Source organism: Mytilus galloprovincialis, chromosome 2 (assembly GCF_965363235.1).
Source record: "Mytilus galloprovincialis chromosome 2, xbMytGall1.hap1.1, whole genome shotgun sequence".
Lineage (NCBI taxonomy): Eukaryota > Metazoa > Mollusca > Bivalvia > Mytilida > Mytilidae > Mytilus > Mytilus galloprovincialis.
The window spans coordinates 115,668,800-115,686,985 of NC_134839.1; the positions used below are offsets into that span (position 1 = coordinate 115,668,800).

At 31.5% G+C, this 18,186-nt stretch overlaps 2 protein-coding genes across 3 annotated transcripts in view; both read left to right on the forward strand.

The window, feature by feature from the left end:
• Positions 1–6,526, forward strand: part of LOC143065523 (integrin alpha-4-like) — a 73,552-nt gene extending 67,026 nt beyond the window's left edge. The window contains exons 16-21 of the mRNA XM_076239148.1: positions 832–1,009; positions 1,737–1,967; positions 2,292–2,420; positions 3,507–3,596; positions 4,441–4,566; positions 6,088–6,526. Of these exons, the coding sequence (XP_076095263.1) occupies positions 832–1,009; positions 1,737–1,967; positions 2,292–2,420; positions 3,507–3,596; positions 4,441–4,566; positions 6,088–6,219 (886 nt within the window). The 3' untranslated portion in view covers positions 6,220–6,526. The remainder of the gene's footprint in view (positions 1–831; positions 1,010–1,736; positions 1,968–2,291; positions 2,421–3,506; positions 3,597–4,440; positions 4,567–6,087) is intronic.
• A 4,611-nt stretch (positions 6,527–11,137) lies between these two features.
• Positions 11,138–18,186, forward strand: part of LOC143065524 (integrin alpha-4-like) — a 69,364-nt gene continuing 62,315 nt past the window's right edge. For both annotated transcript variants that reach the window (XM_076239149.1, XM_076239152.1), the window contains exon 1: positions 11,138–11,349. In XM_076239149.1, the coding sequence (XP_076095264.1) occupies positions 11,189–11,349 (161 nt within the window). In that variant the 5' untranslated portion in view covers positions 11,138–11,188. The remainder of the gene's footprint in view (positions 11,350–18,186) is intronic.

An 18,186-nucleotide genomic window follows, 5' to 3' on the forward strand; every position in this document is an offset into this window, starting at 1 on the left:
GAATTGGAGACATGTTTTTGCTGGTAAATTGGGCATACAGCAGGAACTTAAATAGAAAACAAAATAGAATAGGCGTATTTGTTAGATTTGTCGAAATCACAAATACATTCTTTTGATATGTAATTTTGTCGTTATTTAACAAGTTTTTGAATTATCAAAGAAACCTCAAGACATAAAAACATTTACCAAATAACCTTCGAGTCCCCTTACTATCATGATATATCGTCTATTGTTGTCGAAAAGCAAACACCGATACAAACTCACTTATGTATATATAATTACTTACATGGTGTGTTAGTCACCTAATACGATATAGATATGGAATTAACTGACCCCCTGTATCATGTATATACCGTATTATGTCACTAGCACACCGTGCAACGAATTTATCTTACCGACTATCTTCACATGTGGTATTTTGACGAGCGGCCTATCAAAGTGACCAAGTCTTCAATACTTAGTATTAAGATCCTACTTCTAATTGTCTAAACAGAAAAGAAATGCCAACAATAACATCTTTTTAGCTTTTAATTTATTTCTTGAATCTATTTCAATCGTTCATTACATGTATCAATTTCTTCGTCTGTTGAATCCATTCAGAGATTTTCTCAACACAGTGTTGTTTTTATAAAGGATTAGGGCATCTTTCTTTTTTTTTTTGAAAGGGAGTTACTCCTTTCTAACCCCATATAGTAACTATTCATTTATGGTAACTAACCCTATATTTTTTAGGACATCCTATATCAAATATACATATATACGTGTAGTCTTTTAACAAATCATATCTCTATCAATCTATAGAAGGTAATATATATTCATTCTTTTTAATAGGATATCAAAACCGGATCAGTTAACTATCTCTGAGAGGAAGAACAATGTTCTTACGTTTATTCATACGTACGAAATAAAGAATAGAGGTCCAAGTCCGTTGCATAATGGAACTATAGAAATCTGTCTACCTGTCATATCAGATATAGAGAAAAAGATGATGGCAAGAGGGACAATACAGGTAACGTTAACACTAAGGGTCTGAATCCCCCTGTCTAATGTATGTATACATATGTTTTATCGTCATATTAGATATAGAGGTCATACCAGAGGTATGAACCCCGTATATAATGAATATATAGAAATATGTCTTATCGTCAGATTAGATATATAGAAAAATATGATGGCAATACAATTATGTACAGAGGTTAACGTTTGCTTGGTGGACAAAGAGATAAGCGAAGGATACTGAAGGCACATCAATTTAGTTTAATTGACTAGAGCTTTTTGTGATCAGACACCGATGACGTTTTACAGAGACAAAATAGCATCTGCAAAATCTTGAATAACGTTTCAATCGCGAAATGTTTACTCCATACGCGATTAAAGTTGTATATTGCTGCTAATTAATTAGGCGAGCAAAATATATATTATCAAAATTGAAAACGTCTCGTTTGTCATAGATTGTAGTATTGAGATGACTGCTGTTATGAAAACTTAAGATTTGCCATTACAAACCCCTCTTAAACAGGGGATGATCTTAAGTACTATAGGAAGGGTAGGCAGAGAGTCTGTCGTATTGCTCATGTGAGTACAAACTCGGTAATAATTATAACTCGGTAGGCCACATTCGGTGAAAATTACTATAAACGAATAATGAATATATATCTATAACCCTCACTAAATAGACTGTTATTTCATAATAAATACGACGATATCTTAATATATGATGTTTATTTATTATTTAGGTCTTGCATAATAGTCCAGTAATAAGTTGGAGAGTAATAAGGTTTCTAGGAGAGATGATATACAAACCAGAGAGACAACTGTCAACTACTACAACCACACCTCAAACTGAAACATTGTTTCAAACATCTACATTACCGGAAAGACCCACTGTTAATCCAAATCGGAAACGGAGAGAAACCTCACTCAGACAAACTCAAGAACAGCAATCGAAACGAACAATTAAGGACATTGTAAGTTATAGTGCTAATATAATATAGAATTGCAGAAGCACTTAAACACGAAGAAGTTATGCAGGGTTTCTTTCATTATTTTACTATTTTGCTGACCTTCATTTGACATTTAAGAAATTAAACGGAAATATTTATATATTGAGAATGTGTATTTTTTTGAAGTGTCGAATGGTTTTATGTTTACTATTTAGTATATTATGTCTCATAATAAAGAGATAATGTCGGATTATGATGAGTATTTGTCTGTTATTTATGGTATGATTTTTTTGACATTACGACAGAATATTTCTGAAATTGCGATTTAACGAATTATTTATATTTTAGTCATGTAGCACAGTTGATTCGAGTAAATGGGCGATCATTGAAATAAAGGTTGACATGTTAGAGAAAGACCAGACAGAAACATTTGATGTGTTAGTGAATATATCAGAAAATTCACTTAGTTTTACTAAGGTGAGCAAAGACGCAGATAATATATAAGAAGATTCACTCAAGTGAGCATGGACGCAGATAATTATAGAGTACTCCATTTAATACCTTTGTGAATATTCACCTAGTTTTACCTGGCAGTGCCTGGCTGACTTGAAAAATAAGTTTCTTTATAATATTAGAATCAACGGACAATTTTAGAAAGTTTTGTGATGAATCATGTCAATGAAGAAGTATAAAAATTGAATCCTTTTTTCATTCAAGTTTAAACTGGCTTTAACGTTCAAAGCATATATGATATACATAAAAAGTTTTTACCAATTTTTGTAAGGAACAGTAGGCTGAAGTTAACCATGTCAGATTCCTGTGTTTGCCGTGGAATTCATAATAACAAATAGCGTAAACATTCTCTCAAATATGATTGGTATGTTATGTACAACATGGAATTTCAAAGGATTTTTTTTCATTGTATAGTAGCATTATCAGAGTAAAACTATGTGGTATGATTGCGAAAAACCCTTCTTCATGACTAAGAGGTCAACACACACCCGCCAACAATAAGCAAAACCCATACCCTAATAGCATGTTATAGAAAGAACACTAATTACATACACAATAAAATGACCGACAATTTCAGTATAAATTAAGGAAATAACAAGTGTTTAGTTTGCAGTTTCTCAAACTGATATGTCTAAGAGAAAAAAACACCACCAAATTAGACAAAAGAATGAAAAAAGACAAAATAGAATAACAAAAATATCTAACTGTAAAGCAAATTCAAAAAGTGGAAGTCCATTGAAACGAACAAATGTAACGCTTTTAATCAGCAGAACTAGTGAAAAACAACTGCCATACTCCTGACTTGGTACATGTATTTCCCTAAGAAAATGGTAGATCAAACCTAATTTAAAGGTAGCTAAACTTTCAACTTGTATACCATATGTGTATTTTCTCGTTATAGTATAGATATATATGCTTCAGCATATAAAAGAATAAAAGTTGCAGGATTTCCATTGAGAAACAGGATATACCATGCAAATGTATGAAAGCAGTTATAGAAAAGGACGACAATAGACAAATGACTATTTGTTGTTTTAATTTCTATTACAGGTATCCGCTATACTATATAAGAGTATAGGAACAGTTCAAAGTAAAAACGACAACAGACAATTAATCGTGGCTGTAAATACATCATATGCAGTAAGTAACGTCAACCAGAATATACTTAAAATATTATATACAATTGTTGGAGACGGTTGGTTAAGGGAATTTATAGATTTTATAGACTTATCTACTTTGTGTAAAGGACAGAGACAATACTCATATTAAACTGTTTTACTTAAGGCCAAAATAATGAAGTAACAATTTACATCGGCGACAATGGTAGATGTTTTGAATTCTGAGTTTTTCAATATTAAAAATTCTCAAAATCTGAAGTTTCTACACCTTTGGGTGTTAATAAAACTGCAGCTTGAGTGAATGAAGAGTTCCCTTTGCTAAATTTTGCACTGCAAATATTGCTCATCACAGAAATTTTTCTACACATTTCTCACGTTTTCTACACCAATGGCCAACACTCATTTCTCACTAGTTCAATTTTGTTTTATAATCAACAGGGCAGCATAAAATAAATTGATCACTACCTAGTATCTTTGATTTATAAGCCAGTTGACGCCTGACATCATTAGTTACATTTGTTTGATCTGGTCTATTCGTTCCGTTGGTTAATATAGTCGATTGTATTAACAATTTGTCAGTTCTTGTAGAAGAGTTATTCTGAAAAGCATATTGGACGCACTTGATTTATTGTGTAGTTTCCGTATTTAGCAATGTCGTCAAAAGCACTTTACAATAAATCTTTGCGTGAGAGTAATGCAATTCCAAAAACCTATTAGTATATACTTTGAACAAGGAAATTAGTTCTATTGTATACACACATGTACAGCTCAGGAGTTAATATAATACTTTTTTTTATCTGTTGTAGATATTACAATATGTTTATCGTTTGCTTGCACCTAACACAGAATATATTTATGGTTTTCAGGTTCCTAGTGAAATATTCCCAAGAGAGGTGAGACTTGAATCGGAAAAAGTGAATATATGGATTATAGTTGGTGGATGTGTTGGTGGGTTACTGCTTTTGATATTAGTCGGTATATGTTTGTGGAAGGTAATTACTTGAAATAAGTCGGTATATGTTCATTGAAGGTAATTACGTCATATTAGTCGGTATGTGTTGTTCGATTTCATCATATAAACATCAGGCACAATCCCTCCCGTTAGGGGTTTAATATCATACTATCATAAAATATATGAGAAGAACATAACCCGTGTCATGCCAATAACTGTTTTAAAAAAATGTGTTTAGTTCCGATGCAAAGACCCTATAAGTGAATCAATATTAAAGCCACAATATGCAATCTTTAATGACCTGACAACAGTATCGTTACTATATCCCTTCTTAATTAGTCTGTTTAAAGGTTTTGTAAGCTTTTAAGGTGAATACTGACATTTTTGTGCTTTGTAAAGAATATTACCATAAAAGATTGGATGTGAAATACCTGAACGTATAAGATGTCTGCATGTTGGGTTATATTTACGAATTATTTCCTTATACCGGTGATAAAATTTTGTAAATGTTAAATAAAACCATTTAAATGATAAATATACAAACACGAACATCCTCGGAACACATGTAGATTAGAAAATGGAAACGGGGAATGTGTCAGAGAGCCATCAACCCGACCAAGGAATAAAACAGAGCCGAATGCCATCAATGGGTCTTCATCGCGGCATGAAAATCAGGCATATAAAAGCGGATTTATGTCGCATTTTAATATCAATACACATAGTCGGGTTGTTGTCGCTTTGACACATTCCCCATTTCCTTTCTCAATTTTACTCAATGACAAACAAAACATTCAAAATGACAAAAAGCCACACACGACTAACAACGGCTAGGGTTTCCGAAATTGGGACATGCGCTAAACGTGGGGGATAAACATTTTAGTGAGATCTTCCCCCGATACCCCTTGCCAATGTGAAAAAAACATATGCACAGTAATACGCTCATTACTATACCTCTTGCCAATGTGGAATAAACAAATGCACAAAAACATTTGACATTTTCACATTATTACCTATTATATCTGTTTGTTTTGTTCACGCATCGTTGTCAATATAACGGAATTTGATGCAACTATCATACAAGTGAGAGTTTTAGCTAGCTATCAAACCAGGTTCAATTCACCATTTTCTACATAAGAAAATGTCTGAACCAAGTCAGGAATATGACATATGTTATCTATTCATTTGATGTGTTAGAGCTTTTGATTTTGCCAGTTGATTAGGGAATTTCCGTTTTGAATTTTCCTTCGAGTTCAGTATTTTTGTGATTTTACTTTTTAAAGTGGATCAATCATAGTTAAATATTGACGAACGTTTTGTGGCTGTCAAGATAAACACAGTTGTAAATTAAATACTGCAGAATATTTTTTAAAATGCATTCAAAGCAGTTTGATCATTTCCTAATAAAAGCGTCATTGATTTGCCGTTTTAGATTGATATTCAATCTTCACATGCTTCAAGCAGTGAGATTTATCTCTTTTTATGCTTTTTCTGTTCTTCATAAACTTATACGTCTATGTCTTGAGGTTAACGAAATCTGTAAGAAACTTTATTTTCCTTTCAGTGTGGATTTTTCAAACGAAAGAAGAAAGACCATATTCAAAAATGGAAACGGCAAAGTGGTTATTACGCAAAACGACAAAGTGTAAGAGCGGGTTCTACAAAAAGTTCAAATTATAAACCTGTGGATTGGTAACAAAGTGTCAGAGTTGTCTTCAAATTATTATCAAACTGTTATTAAGAAGGAACGTTGAGGTTAAGCCAAAATTGAGGAAAAAGTCAATTGTTTCCAAAGATAAAGTTATGAAAGATGAATTAACTATTTGAATTTAAAAATGTGATTAGGTATAGGACACTAATTATTTGCCAAATTTACAAATTTACATTTGAAGCTTTTGAATGACATGTTTGTTTGTGTGTATTTGGTGTTAGGTTTTCTTATGTTGTATGATTGCTGCTTCATGTACGCTTAATCTAGATCATTAAATCAATACAAAGTTTAATTGTGGGGATAAGTAAAAAGTGAAAATAACATCAAACTTTCTATTGGCTATAACACCGGGTTTATAAATAAACTCATCATAGATACCAGGACTAAATTTAGTATATACGTCAGACGCGCGTTTCGTCTACTAAAGACTCATCAGTGACGCTCGAGTCCAAAAAAGTTAAAAAGGCCAAATAAAGTACAAAGTTATCTAAAAAAAAATTTCTATAATTCAGTTTTTTATTTCTATCAATATTACTTAAAACTATTTAGAGTTTAAATGTCATAACTATAGACACTGAAAAACGTGGAAAGATTGCCAGACTAGAATCTTTGATAGAGAGGTAATCAGCCAATAAGGGAGAACACTTATGCGGATCAATGGTAGGATTTCAACCTAAGAACCTGTGTTGATTTTAATCAATTTGTCCTCCAAATGATGATTGAGATGTATTTTGTACTACGGCATTGTATTCGTGAAATCGTAAAGTACTTACTCTAGTTGATCATAGTAATTGGAACATTTAGACACCACAGACTGGTTATTACGTTTGATTTAAAAGGTAATATTTGGAGAAAATGAACTATGGCGTTATAGTTTTCAGATGGCTTTTATATATTAGTGTTAATACAAAAGTCTGGAAGTTAATTGAATACTTTTTTTCCCTTTTGTATCAGAATGGATTTTATGTTGACTGGAATATATGATAAGTATTTTTTTAAAAAGACAAAATAAACGAATATCATCAAAACATGTATATCTGAAAGTTGTTGATTTATGTTTCAAATCCTGGTGTGATACATCTATAAACAGAGCAAAACTTCAAACTTAAACCTTTGTATATATGATAAATACTCCTATTTTTCTATTATACAATTTTAATACAATATACCTTTTAACCCGAAACTAATCTCTTGTAAAAAAACAAAAATCTACACTTAGGATGAGTAATTTGAAATCCCGACAATTGTTTGAATTTTAAATATAGAACCTTTTTAATAGTTTATTCAAAAATATGCGGTACTAGTTACATCTTTGGTCTTTCGGTACTAAAACACAGATATTCAAAAAGCTGAACCTGTGATGCAATGTCTGCAGAATAACAATGATGTAAGCCTATAGTTATTTCATTTGTAACAAGGGTTTGTAAACATACTTTATTCATAAGGGATAAACGACATGAATAATATTCTTTATGTTAATTTTTTCATATTATTTTTTCCCTTTGATTAGATTGTGTTGAAGATCGTATTTTACTTCTTAAACATCATTGCTCTTTTCCTAACCTTCACTTTACATTTAATTCGTCATATCACGTATTCTTGGTAGTTGACCAGATAACTGTAAGTGTCTATCGCGCATCTCTATGTATGCAATAAAACTTAAATATTTAAGAGACTAAATCATAAAAGTATAGCTCAGCACGACAAATGACAAAGCTTCTCTTGTTGGATTTAAGATATATACGCTGAATCTTTGTAGCAGTTGTTTGCAAACATAATTTGTTCATTAAGGATAACCACTGTTCTTTCATTTATTGTTTCATAATTATTTCTTCCCTGTTTTGTCAGGGAAACAGAATGTTTTTAAAGAAACCTTGTTTCCAATCTCTTTAGTTATGCATATAACTGCATTTATATGTTTATTTCATGTACATGATGTTTTGAAACAAAATATGTCTGTAGTTGTTAATGTCTGAATTATTTGGTCTCCTGTGAAGAGTTGTCCCATTGGCAATAATACCAAGTCCTTTTTGATATTTAAGTAGATCTCATAATCTTTGATAATATGGCCAAAATCAACGAACATGTTGTATAAATATGCTATTCTGAATCAAATATCGGTGATAAAGTGCTACTCAGTGCATAACGATATTTGTTGTAAGCTCTAGTTTTAATATGTGCAAACAGTATCTGTAGACAATAGAAAAGGTAAAGTCTAGTTTCAAGTTCTCTTAACTTCGTAACAAATTTATTATTTAAATCCAAATGCATCTTCATATATAGCATTTCCATCATTGAGAACGTACGAGATTTAGAAGTCTTTATAATAAATGTTAAATAACTTACCAATTGGCAAGGTAAGATCAGCCTTTCACAGACTAAGAAACATCTGGAAAACACCATCAATCAGAAAAAGACCAAACTGAAAATCTATAACAGCTGTGTAACATCAGTTTTACTTTATGGAGCTGAATGCTGGAGAATGACAGAAAAAGACATTAACAGGTTATCCAGCTTTCATAACTCCTGCCTACGTAGAATCATGAAGATATACTGGCCAAACAAAATAACTAATGAAGATCTTAATAAGAAAACAAACAGCCAAGATATCGAAACCACTCTGCTACAGAAAAGATGAAGATGGCTTGGTCATGTCATAAGAAAACCACAAGGAGATATGACCAAAGTTGCATTAAGATGGACACCAGAGGGAAAAAGGAAGAGAGGACGACCAAAAACAACATGGCGTAGAACATTAGAAAAAAAGATGAAAGAGAGAGGTTACACCTGGGGAACTATTGAGAAAAAAGCAGAAAACAGAGAGGAGTGGCGGCAACTTGTCCTTGCCCTATGTGCCAAAAGGCATAACAAGGACTAAGGAAGTAAGTAAGTTAAGTAACTTAACTTATTAACTTTATATGCATTTTGAACTCATTAAACTGTATAATAGTCATATACATGAATATTATGTTATTAATGCTAACGTTATATAGCTTTTGGTGAATTAAAGCATAACTATGTATGACTAACAGTTATAAAGTCATTTATTTTAGCATTGTTCGGTGTGAGCCAAGGCTCTTTGTTGGAGACCGTACTATGACCTATAAAAGTTTACTTTTACAAATTGTGACTTGGGTGGAGAGCTGTCTCATTGGCACTCAAACCACATCTTCTTATATATATATATATATGAATAAAAATACAAAATAATTAAATCTCATAATATTATTAACTACATTATGAAGAAAATGAAGAATACGGATTAATGTAGTATAGCTGAAGAATTTCTAGTACTTTATCAAGGTTCGTGGGGAAATAATGAAGTCTCGGTATAACATATTCTATTAAGGGAAGAATACAATTTGATGACGAATCGTCATAACAATTTTATTTGGGTAAGAATACAATTTGATCAAGTATGGCCGTAACATGTTCTTTTCAGGGAAGAATACAATTTGATCAAGTATCGCCATACCATGTTCTTTTCAAGGAAGAATACAATTTGATCAAGTATCGCTGTAAAATCTTCTATTTAAGGCAAAAAATACTAATTAATGAAGTATCGCTATATTGTTCTACTTTTCTGTATGCAAGTATAGAACAAATGAAGTATAGCTATATCATGCACTGTAGTTTAGAAAAAAAGTAAAAAATTCAGAAACTTTAGGTGTGAAACTTGTACAAGAAACAACAGTATGAATGAACTAACATTAGCTGCATAAAGAAAGGTAACAGTAGTATACTGCTTTTCAAAAGTCATAATTTGATAAAGGTAAATAGATCCGGGTTACCAACTAAAACTAAGGGAAAATCGCAACTATAAAAGGTAGATCCGGGTTACCAACTTAAACTAAAGGAAAATCGCAACTATAAAAGGTAGATCCGGGTTACCAACTTAAACTAAGGGAAAATCGCAACTATAAAAGGAAAACAACGTATCAGCAGAAACACTGAACTGCAATAACATTAACGCCAACTATCATCATAACTAACACTGGGCAAAGTTTCATGCTTTTACCATAAAGTGATCAATTGTCCCAAAATATTGGACTTAGCTGCTGGACTAAACATAAAAGAAACGGACTATATAATAACTATATCGAATACTATATATTAGACAAAATACGAGCAAATACGGTACTGCTGTATTTTGAATTATGCTGTACAGTAGGACGAATTCAAAATGATACCGTTTCCAAAATTATAGTTTACTGCAAAATATGATGCGACACCCATGATTCCCATCCCAATACGTAGGAATATAAAAGAAGCTTCTCATATATTTGCAATTACAATGCGCACCCTAATGCTACTAATACTCTTTGAATGTCGATTGTCAAAATTGTTTTTCGGACTAATCTTCATCACAAACACTAGCCTAAACTTAAAGTATAGGCTAGTTCTAACCCTACCCCTATCCCTAAGTCATGTTTGCTTGCAGTATATTGAACTTGTATCATGTTATTTCTTGATTTATCAGCTGTTAATTTTAGAGTTTATATTATCTGATTCACTGACAAATGAACTGGTGAAGTCTTTGGGGTTAACTATCTACAAGCAGGAGTATCAACTCAGTCATTTTAAGTTAACAAAAATTAACAGTATTAATGTCCCTGACTCTACATTTACTACCGAAGCTTCAACTGAAACAACTGAAATCCTGGGATGTATAAATACGTTCACAAATATTACAATATAATTAGAGGAAATGAATACTTATTATTTGAGAGGGATAAACGTTTTGAGTATGTGTCCATTTTAGTTTCCTAGCTGTATCATAGGCTATTTTCGGAACTTCCTGTTTTGTGCCCATAAACAATTTTAGAATATGAGGAAATGACACATATTGTATTGAAGTGTTTTTTTTTTAAATTTCCTTTTCCTAGTTCCGCTTGCAATTTTACCAATCCTCTTTTCAATAAAATTGAGAATGGAAATGTTTACATTTGCTTAAATGGCAACGACGACATTTTATCTGATTTTTGGGTTATGTTATATGTTTTATAGTGTGCAAAGTTTCAACATTGATACGGATAATGTAGTGACATTGAAAGAAGAGTCTGGCAAATACTTTGGTTATTCTGTAGTGATGTTCAATAATCAAGACGGCAATTGGTAAGAATTATAATAAACTGATTAATATTGTTGATTTGGTGTAACCATATGGTATAGTAAGTATAGAAACTGGTAAGAAATATGATAATAATAGACGGATAAATACTCTAATTATTGTGTAGCCAGGTATAGTCAGTATGAACACTGATAAAAATTAGAATTTTAATAACAGATTAATACTGTGCTAATTGCGTAGTCAGGTAAATTCTGTATAGAAACTGGTAAGAATAAGAATTATAATAGACTGATGAATACTCTGGTTATCGTGTAATCGGGTATAGTCAGTATAGACACTGGTAAGAAGGTCCGAGACCACAATTATTTCGTAGTGCATTTCTTTTAGAACATAAATGAAAATAAAAAAAATCCCACCTGCGCTTTCTCAAAGAAACTTTTACAATGTGTTGTACTACTTTTGGGACAAATTATATCAAAATTATAGAAAACTTCATCGCCTCTAACTCAAATTATGGACAATTTTATCTTTAGGGCGTCTTAAAATCTTTTGACAGCTTCCGAAGTGCTATTTTTCCACCTTTTTCACCTGGACCAAATCACTACTTTCCTTTAAAATTCTGGACCCAAATTTTTTTACAGTGTAATTTCACCCCCTACTTGCAATATGAGGCATTAAACATGGAGAAATAAATTTGGAAGGGGTATAAAAATTAATGGCAAGTAACCCACTGTCAACACTAAGGACTATATTTGTGAACAACGAAAATCAAGGGACGACAATTGTGGTCTCGGACCTAATAGGATAGAAAGAGTTGACAAATCTTAAAAAAACTTGGTATGACCAAAGCGTAATAAATTATAACACTACTTATAAAGTTTCATGACAATAGGATGTATATTATAGACAATAAGTTAAGTTCTATACTCATCTTTGCGTGTAACATTTTGACGTTAAAATGGAAACATTTCAACTATCAACATTTGGGGCTTTAAAAATTAAAATATTGCAAAACAAATACTTTTTAAATGCCTTAATATATAACTTATGATGTACTAAAAGCAATAGAGTACTAATTTGATTGATCAGACTTGGTATGATTATTCAAAAGTCAAATTTATATGAGCCTGTGCCTAAAAATTGAGTTTTTTCAATGAAGGGGGGCCTTACATGAAGATGTAATATTTTCCAGCAATTTTAAATTTGTGAAGCTTTTTGGTTATAAATAATCCTTACATATGTATTGAAAGTACTTTAAATGGAAAGAAAAGTTACAAATAACATATCATATTAGTTTAAAAGGGTCTTAGGCCAAGTAAGACTGGAAAAAAATTAGGGTCAATTTAGGCCGTGCCACATATTTACATTAAAAAATGCATATTGAGGCTAGGTCACACCAATTTGATTTCTTGTTCTACGGATTTTTGGACTTCAAAATTTGAGGCGAGCGAGCGATTTGAAAATTTAAATAAAAAAATATTTAATTTGCTAATTTTTGAGGCGAAGCTTGAAAAGTAGAGGCGAGCGATTATAATTTTTTTTTTGTAAACATAAAATAGTAGGTTTTGACAATATTAAAGCTTGATTTATCACTTGTACTTTGACATTTCTTTAATTTCTGAAGTATTTTTTCCCTGTTCACCAAGAAATAATTAAATCTGGTCTATGTATGACATGTATGTGTGACTGACAATGAGACAATTCTGCATCCAAGTCATAATCAGTTTGGGGACAACCCCTTAATGTTATAAATATCCCTTTTACATGTTTTATGAGGGATCAATATAAGTTATAATATATTTGTTTGTACAAAAGGGCTCATATTGTCTGAAAGAACTATATATCTATCTGGTATTAAATGGTCAAAACATGTCCAAGAATTTGTAATATTCCTGGACTTTAACCATGTTAACACATTTACTTTAACAGTTTAATATTATTCAAAATAAGTGGACCCCTCTTTTAGAAAAAGTTGTTTAAAATATGATGTAACTCCTCTTTTTGAGTACAAAATTCTAAGTTTTCAAAGGTTTTGTATAGAAGAACTATACAAATCCTTGGCATTTCTATTTTCTTTTCTACATCAGTAAAATGACCCCTTGTCCATGTACGTTGTCTGAGGGAGGGTTGTTCTCAACCTGATATAAATAACAAACACAGGTCAAAGTACGGCCTTTTACACAGGGCTTTGATACAGACCAAACAGCAGGCTATAAAGGACCCAACATTATTAGCGTACACAATTCGAACAGGAAAACCAACGATCTAATTTATATATCATGTATATCTAAACGGGAAAATACCAATGAACAACATTACCAAACGATAACTGCTGAACGACAGGCCCTTCAATCAATCAGGACAGGTGCATACACATGAAGAGGCTGTGGATAGTTTTGTTTCGCCAGCATACAATATAATTGCAGTTGAAGGCAAATCCTTCAGAAGTTCTTTGTACTTTATTCTAACAACGAACATGTTTTGATAGGGAATATAAGTAAGGGGGAAGTAACCAATTCTTTGTTCTCTACTCCGGTATTTCCGCTGATATAGATTTATATCGGAGATACAAATCCTTCATCGGAGCACTTCCGCTTTGGATAAGTAGGTTTGACAAATATTCTCACAGATATTTACAAAGTGTGATGGGGTGCTTTTATGTTTAAAATCGTTATATACAGGTTAGACTGTGATTTTAAAAACAAATGTTAATATCATTTTATAATGTTTACAAAAAAAAAAACGGTGCGGGAAATGGACATGATTACATTTCCGGATGTGGGAAGCGGGAATATAAAAAAAATAAAAAAATTCTGTTTTGAAAAAATAGGTGCGGGCGGGTCCGTCGAACAAGGAATCAAATTGGTGTGGCCCTATAAGAAATAAAATTTTGTGTTTTTTTTATCATTTCTATACTCATGTGACATGATTCAACAAATCTGAGCACAAAAAGACTCTTGCAATTAACTTTTCTTACAAACAGTATGGTCTGATACAAAAAATTTTGCCTTTTTAGGGAAAAACTTGCATGCAATTTATTCTCAACAGGCTTATATTTAAACCACTTGCTATCCTACAGAAGAAAAGAAAGATATTATGTGAAATGGAACAGGTACAATAGACATTGTAAAGTGTTTTTGATACAAATTAAGTGAGGTCTTTATTATGGACTTCAAATTTTATGTACCAAGCTCCCCACTTTTGACTTCATCCAAACAGGGCGTTAGACAACGGTCTTTTATACAACACATTTTGCACATATTGTCTGAGATAATCTTCATTTCTGTAGATTCAGAGTTCATAAATAAGTAAAAGAACTAGATAAAGGCATAGAAACACAAATATTGACACATGAAAACCTGTCAGATAGAAAGTCAGGATGCCATTTATGCATCAATATTGAAAAAGCTATAAATGCCTATTTTGACCATAAAATGCCAAAATTGGTCAATTTTGCAGAAATTCTATAAAATAAAAGTTTAAATCCTTTAGTTTCATGCTATTTGACAGATTGACACCATCAAATCATTTAAAGAAGTTGCCAAAGTACAGATTCTATATTTACAGATTTCACCTCTTAGGTCCGAGACCACAATTATTTCTAGTGCATTTCTTTTAGAACATAAATGAAAATAAAAAAAATCCCACCTGCGCTTTCTCAAAGAAACTTTTACAGTGTGTTGTACTACTTTTGGGACAAATTATATCAAAATTATAGAAAACTTCATCGCCTCTAACTCAAAATATTGACAATTTCATCTTTAGGGCGTCTTGAAAACTTTTGACAGCTTCCGAAGTGCTATTTTTCAACCTTTTTCACCTGGACCAAATCACTACTTTTCTTTAAAATTCTGGACCCAAATTTTTTTACAGTGTAATTTCACCCCCCTACTTGCAATATGAGGCATTAAACATGGAGAAATAAATTTGGAAGGGGTATAAAAATTAATGGCAAGTAACCCACTGTCAACACTAGGGACTATATTTGTGAACAACGAAAATCAAGGGACGACAATTGTGGTCTCGGACCAGAATTAGAATTAAAATATACTGATGAATACTCTGGTTATTGTGTAGTCAGGTATAGTCAGTAAAGACACTGGTAAGAATAAGAATTATAATAGACTGATGAATACTCTGGTTATTGTGTAGTCAGGTATAGTCAGTATAGACACTGGTAAGAATTAGAATTATAATAGACTGATGAATTCTCTGGTTATCGTGTAGTCAGGTATAGTCAGTATAGACACTGGTAAGAATTAGAATTATAATAGACTGATGAATTCTCTGGTTATTATGTAGTCAGGTATAGTCAGTATAGAAACTGGTGAGAATTAAAATTATGATAAACTGATGAATACTCTGGTTATTGTGTAGTCAGGTATAGTCAGTAAAGACACTGGTAAGAATAAGAATTATAATAGACTGATGAATACTCTGGTTATCGTGTAGTCAGGTATAGTCAGGATAGACACTAGTAAGAATTAGAATTATAATAGACTGATGAATTCTCTGGTTATTATGTAGTCAGGTATAGTCAGTATGGAAACTGGTAAGAATAAGAATTATAATAGACTGATGAATACTCTGGTTATCGTGTAGTCAGGTATAGTCAGTATAGACACTGGTAAGAATTAGAATTATAATAGACTGATGAATTCTCTGGTTATTATGTAGTCAGGTATAGTCAGTATAGAAACTGGTGAGAATTAAAATTATGATAAACTGATGAATACTCTTGTTATTGTGTAGCCAGGTATAGTCAGTATGGAAACTGGTAAGAATTATAATTATAATAGACGGATGAATTCTCTGATTATTGTGTAGTCAGGTATAGTCAGTATAGACACTGATAAGAATAAGAATTATAATAGACTGATGAATACTCTGGTTATTGTGTAGCCAGGTATAGTCAGTATAGACACTGGTAAGAATAGGAATTATAATAGACTGATGAATACTCTGATTATTGTGTAGCCAGGTTTAGTCAGGATAGACACTAGTAAGAATAAGAATTATAATAGACTGATGAATACTCTGGTTATTGTGTAGTAAGGTATGGTCAGTATGGAAACTGGTAAGAATTAGAATTATAATAGACTGATGAATACTCTGGTTATTGTGTAGTCAGGTATAGTCAGTAAAGGCACTGGTAAGAATTAGAATTATAATAGACTGGTGAATACTCTGGTTATTATGTAGTCAGGTATAGTCAGTATAGAAACTGGTGAGAATTAAAATTATGATAAACTGATGAATACTCTGGTTATTGTGTAGCCAGGTATAGTCAGTATGGAAACTGGTAAGAATTATAATTATAATAGACGGATGAATTCTCTGATTATTGTGTAGTCAGGTATAGTCAGTATAGACACTGATAAGAATAAGAATTATAATAGACTGATGAATACTCTGGTTATTGTGTAGCCAGGTATAGTCAGTATAGACACTGGTAAGAATAGGAATTATAATAGACTGATGAATACTCTGATTATTGTGTAGCCAGGTTTAGTCAGGATAGACACTAGTAAGAATTAGAATTATAATAGACTGATGAATACTCTGGTTATTGTGTAGTAAGGTATGGTCAGTATGGAAACTGGTAAGAATTAGAATTATAATAGACTGATGAATACTCTGGTTATTATGTAGTCAGGTATAGTAAGTATAGAAACAGGTTATAGTTTCATCAATGATTTTCAGTATAAAAACTGATAAGTATAAAAATTTAACTTGATTGGCAATTAATCTGGTTAAAAGTAGTCATGAAAACTGTTCGATATGAAAACTGATAATAGGCAATATTGAAACGGGTTAGGAATAAGAACACATTTGGATATTCTTTGGTTCTTGCGTAGTAAGGCAAACAATATCCGTCTGCAAACTGTTGAACTATACGAGACTGTGAAAGCCTGTGGTTATCATATAGTCATGTATAAAAGCCAATATTATTATTAATATTATTATTATTACAATTTTTCTATAGCGCTAAATCTAAAACAATATTACTCAAAGCGCTTTACATCACATGTTAAACGAAATATACACACAGACAGTGATAAAAATATACAACATGAACCCACAAAATAAATATTTAAGTGTTAAAACTTTTCTAGGATGAATAATGTGGAAATTTTTACAAAAAAGTGGAATATATATATATATCAATGAATAAAAAAAAAAAAAAAAAAAAAAAAATTATACTGAATAAAGTTGGTAAAACAAATAGCAAAAAAAAAGTCTAAAATAAGATTGCTATTACAAATTATCAAATATAAGTTAAAAATTTGAAAACGTATTCAAAAGATGAAAAAGGAATATTACCATGTAAAAATATAATTACTGAAATGAAAAATATATGTGCTACTAAAAAACATACAATGTACATATTATAAATGAAACATATCTCCAGTTAAAAGAAAGGTTCGATAAATATGGAAACTTGTAAGAAAAAAAACACCGATGAGATGGTGGGAAATATATAAGTACTTGTATTGTCATGCATTATAGTCAGTATAAAAACTTGTAGATATAAAACTTATTCTAGACAGGCGGTCATTTTGGTTAAATGTTGTCATGTGTAATATTCAGTATAGATATTGGTGAGAATAAAATCTAAAAGCGACTGACATATTTTTGGTAATTGTGTAGTTTTGTATAATAGTCAGAACTCAAACTCGTAATAATATAAAAAAAACTAAAACAGACTGGCATATTGTTTGGTTATTGTGTAGGTACGTTTATAGTCAGGGTGTGTACTTGTCGTGAGTATAAGCATATGACTAAAAATGCGATTGTTTTTTTAAATGTAGTCATGTAACATGTCAAATAGTAGGTATGGAAACTAGTGGATATAAAATCAAACAAGACAGACGATTACT